The sequence below is a fragment of the Rhagoletis zephyria genome, unplaced genomic scaffold (genome assembly GCF_001687245.7).
Source record: "Rhagoletis zephyria isolate East Lansing unplaced genomic scaffold, Rhagoletis_zephyria_1.1 Rzeph_scaffold_00741, whole genome shotgun sequence".
In the NCBI taxonomy this organism is placed as follows: domain Eukaryota; kingdom Metazoa; phylum Arthropoda; class Insecta; order Diptera; family Tephritidae; genus Rhagoletis; species Rhagoletis zephyria.
The window spans coordinates 165,257-173,929 of record NW_016157825.1 but is presented as its reverse complement, the minus strand read 5'-3'; the positions used below and the strand labels follow the sequence as shown (position 1 = coordinate 173,929).

At 33.5% G+C, this 8,673-nt stretch overlaps 1 protein-coding gene across 1 annotated transcript in view; it reads right to left on the bottom strand.

Moving 5' to 3' along the window:
• Nucleotides 1–1,781: 1,781 nt before the first annotated feature.
• The window catches only part of Rbcn-3A (rabconnectin-3 alpha), a gene marked incomplete at its 5' end in the record, with an annotated part of 167,835 nt that continues 160,943 nt past the window's right edge, over nt 1,782–8,673 (bottom strand). The window contains one exon of the mRNA XM_017613962.1: nt 1,782–3,935. Coding sequence (XP_017469451.1) covers nt 1,782–3,935 — 2,154 coding nt within the window. The remainder of the gene's footprint in view (nt 3,936–8,673) is intronic.

Genomic DNA, 8,673 nt, shown 5'->3' with positions numbered 1-8,673 from the left:
ATACATATGTATATGTTCACTAAAATTTAATTAACCTAAATGGGAAGTGGTAATCGTATTTAGTGTAAAATTTAAACATTTTTAAGATACGATTTTTATTACTTTTAAACAGTTAATGTTATTAAAACTATTTTATACATAATCCCAAATTTATGGTATAAAATCCCCTCTACCAAAAAACTTAAATTGGGTAACGCCGCTTCGAATTTTTAACAATTGAGCAATTGTCAAAAATCTGATTTTTAATCAAAAAGTTGTTTATTGAAACTACCTTCTTTTTTGTATCATGGCTACAGCAATTAGAAAGCTTCACTTTGCTCGGAACGGCTTCGCTTGGCTCGGCTCCGCGTTCTGTGTGAACGTACCCTAACCCAACTCAACCTGTACTTCTTTGAGCTATAAAATAGTTGGTCACATTAGTAATACCGTCTTATATAGAAGTAAAATGATAACTTTGACTGCAAGTCGTCACGGGTTGCCGTAGTTCGAATTGGATAAAATTGTATTCGAATAGTTTTTAAGACAGAACCAATAAAATGGGGCGGTATGCGTTAAAAAGGATAACTTTGGTTTTTTGGGACAGTCTAATATACATACATAAATTCAAGACCGTATTTTTTGGTTAAATTGCTTAACTTCGACAATTTTTATGCAATTGCATTAGGTCAATTTAAAGGTCTATAAATACTCTTTTCAAAACATATTCGGTTTTTAAAATCGGATGAACAAGAGTCAAGCTGTTAATAAATAAGTGCATCAGGTACGAACATAACGGTTGTTTTGAAATAAAAAAATGGAGGGTTCAGGAACTATTCGGAAAGTATTTTCATGTTGTACTCGACCATAGCTACAACATAAACTAGGTTTTGTTTCGGGTATATTTCATGACTTTTTTGTAGCACCGTGTAATAGATTATCGCTAACACATATGTGGTGTGCGCCTTGATGTTGTCACACAAAGGGGAAGGACCTACAGTTTTATGCCGACTCCGAACGGCGATTGTATGTTTATGAACAGCTGTTTTTCATAGCATAAATACACTCAGAGGTTTGCCACTGCCCGCCGGGCACGACCGCTGTTAAGAAAAAGCCTTTTTACAACGCTTTTATTTTCTTTTTTTATTTTGCGATGTTCCTTTAACCAGACCCGGCGGAGTGGTAGCGCGAAGTGGCGTGGAGGCATGGAAAATGAAAACATCTGATGAGGCGGCTGTTGGAGTTTTCGATAGAAAGATTCTGCAAAAGATTTACGAGCTTTTACGTGTTGACATGGCGAATACCGCAGACGCTTTAACGATGAGCTGTATGAGCTTTACAACGATATAGACATNCCTTTAACCAGACCCGGCGGAGTGGTAGCGCGCACTGGCGTGGAGGCATGGAAAATGAAAACATCTGATGAGGCGGCTGTTGGAGTTTTCGATAGAAAGATTCTGCAAAAGATTTACGAGCTTTTACGTGTTGACATGGCGAATACCGCAGACGCTTTAACGATGAGCTGTATGAGCTTTACAACGATATAGACATAGTGTAGCGAATTAGAATTCAGCAGATACGCTGGCTGTGTCATGTCGTTCTAATTGACCGAAGCGGTCCAGGTTTGAAAGTATTAAACACGGGCCGCGATGCTCGTAACAGAGAAAAGATAATGCCTCCTCTGCGTTGGAAAGACCAGTTGGCGAAGGACTTGGCTTCACTTGGCATTTCCAATTGTCGTCAGTTGGCAAAGAAGAGAAACGACTGGCGGACTGTTTTGGATTCGGCCAAAATCGCTAAGGCGGTTACAGCGTCGATTTCATTAGATATTTTAAAATTATCGTTACTAAAGTATATTTAATACTTACATTAAGTGTGGGGTCTGATATTTGTGCAGAAGTCTCCAAATTAACGACATCGTAATTGCAGTAATTGCAAAGTTGTTTTAATGCGTCTACTTCCTTTTCTAGCCAGATGTATAGTTGATATCGCAACTGGCCGCCATCAACTTCGAAACCAGTTGCTAAAGTCGACAATTCCTCCATCAAAATTTTTAAACATGCTACAAATTTTAGTTGCTGTGCCATAATATCTATTTTTACATCTTTTGCAGTTTCTATCGGAACTTTTTCCGCTGTATCTCGAGTAACTGTTTCGGTTTTAGTTTGTGACGTACTTCCGCCATCTTCTTGTACGCCACAATCATCCCATTTTATTTCGAATGGTTCTTCGTTCACAGATGAAACCGGAGCACCCCAATCAAAATTTGCAGCTGAATCAACCACTGGTTCCCCCCAGTCAATTATACCAGAAGTTATTTGATCTACTTTTTGAATAGGGGCGGAAGCTTCTTCAAAAATACTGTTTGCGTCCATAATTTTCATTGGCAACTTATTCAAAACTTCCAAGGCTAAAGCTGGACATCCTGCTTTAAAGTGTGCATGCGCAGTTGTAAAATAAAGTTGTCTTTCAATGGGTGTTATTGAGTCTTCAAGTTGCAGTTGTTTATCATTTGATTTTGATATTTGACTCTCTCCAGAATAGCTAAATCCCGACAGCACAACGTTTGCACATTTCTTCTCCTGTGCAGATAAAGCTAAGCTCTGTCGTACTAGTAAAGGATGTGTACGTAAATATATGTAGAAGTTGAAAACATTAGGATTTGTTGAGGAGTTTTCTGGTTTTAACATATCTTCTTCTTTGAAAGCAGTATGGTTCATGCCAACGCCGTTTAGTAATAATGTATGCAAGCTTTCTTGATACCTCTTTAAGATCCAGTAAGTTATTGATCGAAGGAAAGGATCTGGGTGAGCTTTACTGACATCAAACGAACTGTTTTCATCCCGAAGTCCGAGAATATGTTCGGAGAGTAAGCTACAGTAAGTTGATTTATTCGAAATTTCAATGTCATCTTCAAAGAGTCTTGCTATTACTAAAGCGAGTTGAAAATCCTCTAATTTATTTATGCAGACCTCTATGGCATCGTTTAAAGAATTTGCAAGAAGGAAAAATGCAACTGCATGTTCAAAGCGTTGTTTTCCGAGCAGAACAAATGCGTTCTTAAGCGCTGCTTTTCTCCATCGATCTTCGGAGAAATTATTTGAAAAAAAAGCGGTCATCTTTTCATCTCGCTTAGATCGGAAAAGTCCCCATACTATTGACTTCTTTTTCATAGCTAAATAAAATATCGCCGCATCTAACGGATCTTGCTTTAATTGGTATGCGCTTTTAGCTAGTTTTTCCACGCAACAACGCAAGCTGTTTATATTTTTTAACCAATATCCCACACCCAGATCTTTCAGTGTTGCCCATCGTAAATCTCCTTTTGAATATGATGGAATAAGATTTAAAAGCTCTTCTTCACTTTCAGAGTGAAAAGCCCATACTATATTTGATGTTCCAATGCCTTGCTTCTGAAATTGGGCTCTCTGATTTAATGGCAAACAGCGCAAGAGGTAAGTAAAATGTTTCATAGCGAGTAAAAATCGTAGACCGCAATCATCCAATGATTCTGACATTGCATTGCCAGAAACATCTTTGCATACGCTTTTTCCATGATCGGAGGCGAATTTCTCGTTAAAATCGCTGTTGAAGTTTGCTACAGTATCAGCCAGGGCTAACAAATGCATTTGATCTAACGACGACAAGCCAGGCAAATGAGTGTGGGTGAGAAGGCGCGACAATAGTTGGCCCTGACGTGAACCAAAATGTGCTATACTCAGTTTCTCTGGCATGGACAATTTTCTCTCGAATTTGCATTGATCGTCCTCGTTTTCAAGAAGATCATCTAAATTATCTTCCGATTTGTTCATTTCGAAAAGTTCATTGTAATCTTTACTTTTTTCTAGAATATTCATGCCTTGTCCTGGTAATTCATTATCAGCATTCAACAGCACCCAAAGAGGTAAAGGAGGTATGGATGTAATTTCAGTATAATCAAGCATCAGCTCTTCTGGGACCTGAAATAAGTAAAAGGTAATGTTATGTGGATGTTCTTTAAAGCGTAGCGAGAAAAAATCCATTAAATCAATCTGAAGTTATCACTAAATTACGAATTTTTGAAAAAAGTATTTTAATATATTACTGTGATAAAATTATAAATTCGGGTAGATATTGTCCTGAAATTTTACCCTTATAGCACGGTGCAGCGAACAAAGGTGGCGCCGTCAGTGATACCGCTACTTTGGTTTTGCCGATTTTAACAATTGTGGTAACTTGTAAATAAACCTTTGATTACAAATCAGCGAAAGAGAAATTTGAACTATAAGTGAAAAATCAGTTTAAATTGTGTTAATTGTGATTTTTGAGTTGAAGACTGCGTAAAAACTAATACCATGAAGTGCTGTGTGTCAAATTGCGACAGCCCCCAAGACGCAAGAAGCGTAGGTGTAAGTGTAGCGCTGGGACGAATCGCTGCATTTTGTGTACATAGGGCACGGCAATGCCGTTCCCGAAATGTTTCTCTATTATTATATTAACAGCATTTCCTCACAATGATTTTGTTTCTGCCCCACGCAGCCTCCATTAGCAAGTTAACTAATCAATCCCGCAGAGATGCTGCTGCAGTTTTCTGCAACAGCCTTAATTGCAAAGCAATGGAGTGCACTAAAACGTTTGCTGAAGCAGCCTAAATTGCAAAGCAATGGAGTGCACTAAAATGTTCACTGGTCTCTAATGGATTAGGTGAAAAATGCAATATTTTCGCATTTAGCAAAATTAAAACACGTTTTTCGCTGTAAAGTGAACTGCTTTGGCAGTTTCAACTCGTTCTTCTTTTCGCTCTATTCTTTGTTTACTTGTGGTACACAAATGTCAACGCCCAGGACGGCGCAATCTTGTATTCTATCATTCTTGCCCTTATAGAGTATTTCCTCGTACAAAAATATTTTAGTGAAATTTTTATAAATAACACTGTACGGCAAAATCAACTTTTTTTCTAGGTATTGGACCAAACCAAATTGTTTTAAGAGATTGAGTCATAGGTAAAACAGTGATTTCTCCGTTTTTCGAAGTTAGCCTCCGATATCGAGAGAGCCTTCGAAGTTCGCAATAGGACCTTTGGTAAAAAATTATATTTAATTATTGCATGTAAATAACTAAAAACCTAAAAAGATAGACGTAGTTCTCGTTTTGCTCTTATTTAAATGCTATATAACTTTTTTTTTTTCCAGGTGCTATAAGGGGTCAAAGTTCAGGTCTTCGAAAAATTAAATTCCTAACAATTTTGAACTGACTTTTAAAAAATTTATATCGTTGTAAAGATGATTAAACCCGCTTTCCTTCGATATGCATATTTGTATACTTCGCATATAAAATTTTTAGAAAAACACATTTAAATGAAAAAAAAGATATTTTAAATAAAAAAATTACTAACAGTTTTTTTAAAAATTGGTATCGTGTTAAGGATGATTAAGTCCCCTTTCTTCTGACATGCATATTTGCATACTCCGTATATAAAAATTAGAGAAAAAAAAACCTATAAAGGAAAAAATACCTTTTTATNTATTGCAAACAATTTTGAACTGATTTTTAAAAAATTTATATCGTTGTAAAGATGATTAAACCCGCTTTCCTTCGNGATAGACGTAGTTCTCGTTTTGCTCTTATTTAAATGCTATATAACTTTTTTTTTTTCCAGGTGCTATAAGGGGTCAAAGTTCAGGTCTTCGAAAAATTAAATTCCTAACAATTTTGAACTGACTTTTAAAAAATTTATATCGTTGTAAAGATGATTAAACCCGCTTTCCTTCGATATGCATATTTGTATACTTCGCATATAAAATTTTTAGAAAAACACATTTAAATGAAAAAAAAAAGATATTTTAAATAAAAAAATTACTAACAGTTTTTTTAAAAATTGGTATCGTGTTAAGGATGATTAAGTCCCCTTTCTTCTGACATGCATATTTGCATACTTCGTAAATAAAAATTTTAGGAAAAACACATTTAAATGAAAAAAAAAAGATATTTTAAATAAAAAAATTACTAACAGTTTTTTTAAAAATTGGTATCGTGTTAAGGATGATTAAGTCCCCTTTCTTCTGACATGCATATTTGCATACTCCGTATATAAAAATTAGAGAAAAAAAAACCTATAAAGGAAAAAATACCTTTTTATAAAAAAAATGTTATACAAAAAAATTACTAACAGTTTTTTTAAAAATTGGTATCGTGTTAAGGATGATTAAGTCCCCTTTCTTCTGACATGCATATTTGCATACTCCGTATATAAAAATTAGAGAAAAAAAAAACCTATAAAGGAAAAAATACCTTTTTATAAAAAAAATGTTATACAAAAAAATTACTAACCAACTTTGAAAAGGTTGGTATCGTTGTAAAGGCAATTAAACCCCCTTTCTTTNCCTATAAAGGAAAAAATACCTTTTTATAAAAAAAATGTTATACAAAAAAATTACTAACCGACTTTGAAAAGGTTGGTATCGTTGTAAAGGCAATTAAACCCCCTTTCTTTTGATATGCATATTTGTATACTTCGTATATAAGAATAAAAAAACACATTTAAAGGAAAAGATACCTTTTTTTATAAAGAAAATATTTGAGACAAAAAATACTAACCGATTTTTAAAAAATTGGTATCGCTGTAAAGGCGACCACCCCCCCCTTTCTTCTGAAATGCATATTTGCATACTTCGTAAATAAAAATTTTAAGAAAAACACATTTAAATGACAAAACACCGTTTTTTATACAAAAAAAAAATATTTTAAACAAGAAAATTACCAACCGATTTTTAAACAATTGGTACCGTTGTAAAGGCGATCAAATTCCTTTCTTCTGATATGCATATTTGTATACTTCGTATATAAGAATTTGAGAAAAACACTTAAAAGGAAAAAATGCCAATTTTTTCTTANATATTTTAAACAAGAAAATTACCACCCGATTTTTAAACAATTGGTACCGTTGTAAAGGCGATCAAATTCCTTTCTTCTGATATGCATATTTGTATACTTCGTATATAAGAATTTGAGAAAAACACTTAAAAGGAAAAAATGCCAATTTTTTCTTATAAAAAATATTTTAACCAAAAAAATTAATAATTAGTAATACAATTGAATACTTTATTTAAATAAAACAGAAAATCACCTTTAATTTTTATATATAACCTGTAATGTAAAAAACAGGGAACAAAAATAACTGTTATCTCGAATTTACAAATTGAAAACGTTGCCCGAATTCTGAAATTTAACGAAAACGTTGTTTCATAAAAGTTATTAGATGAGAAATATGTTTTCCGTTGCCGATAATAGTTATTTCCCAACGTTTATTTTTTACGTTGCCTGATAACTATTATGCAATAGAAATATTTTTTCCGTTGCCAGTCTATACTATCTTCTATACTAATTCTATAGTCAATTTTTTTTGTAACAGGTAAGCTCGCCAACGGCTGATACGATTTTGATGATATTTTGTGTATAAATAGCTTTCAGCAACCACCATGTTTTAGGCCAAAAAANGATACCTTTTTTTATAAAGAAAATATTTGAGACAAAAAATACTAACCGATTTTTAAAAAATTGGTATCGCTGTAAAGGCGACCACCCCCCCCTTTCTTCTGAAATGCATATTTGCATACTTCGTAAATAAAAATTTTAGGAAAAACACATTTAAATGACAAAACACCGTTTTTTATACAAAAAAAAAATATTTTAAACAAGAAAATTACCAACCGATTTTTAAACAATTGGTACCGTTGTAAAGGCGATCAAATTCCTTTCTTCTGATATGCATATTTGTATACTTCGTATATAAGAATTTGAGAAAAACACTTAAAAGGAAAAAATGCCAATTTTTTCTTATAAAAAATATTTTAACCAAAAAAATTAATAATTAGTAATACAATTGAATACTTTATTTAAATAAAACAGAAAATCACCTTTAATTTTTATATATAACCTGTAATGTAAAAAACAGGGAACAAAAATAACTGTTATCTCGAATTTACAAATTGAAAACGTTGCCCGAATTCTGAAATTTAACGAAAACGTTGTTTCATAAAAGTTATTAGATGAGAAATATGTTTTCCGTTGCCGATAATAGTTATTTCCCAACGTTTATTTTTTACGTTGCCTGATAACTATTATGCAATAGAAATATTTTTTCCGTTGCCAGTCTATACTATCTTCTATACTAATTCTATAGTCAATTTTTTTTGTAACAGGTAAGCTCGCCAACGGCTGATACGATTTTGATGATATTTTGTGTATAAATAGCTTTCAGCAACCACCATGTTTTAGGCCAAAAAATTTTACTTTTTTTCCGGTAGGTGAACCAGGGACCGATTTATTCGAAAAAAATCTTATTATTGTCCGACTTGCTTGAAATTTGGTATAAAGGTATCTTTTTGCCTAGATTAGCATACAGGATCCCTTTTTCCGGGAAGTGGACCAGGGACCGATCTATTGGAAAAAATCGTATTTATGGTTCGATTTGCTTAAAATTTTGGTACGTAGGTAGCTTTTTGCATAGATTAGGATATAGGATCCTTTTTTCCGGGAAGTGGACCAGGGACCGATCTATTCGAAAAAATCATATTTATGGTCCGATTTGCTCAAAATTTGGTACGTAGGTAGCTTTATGCCTAAATTACCATATAGAATCCTTTCTTCCGGGAAGTGGACCAGGGACCGATCTATTAAAAAAAAATCGTATTTATGGCCCGATTCGCTTAAAATTTG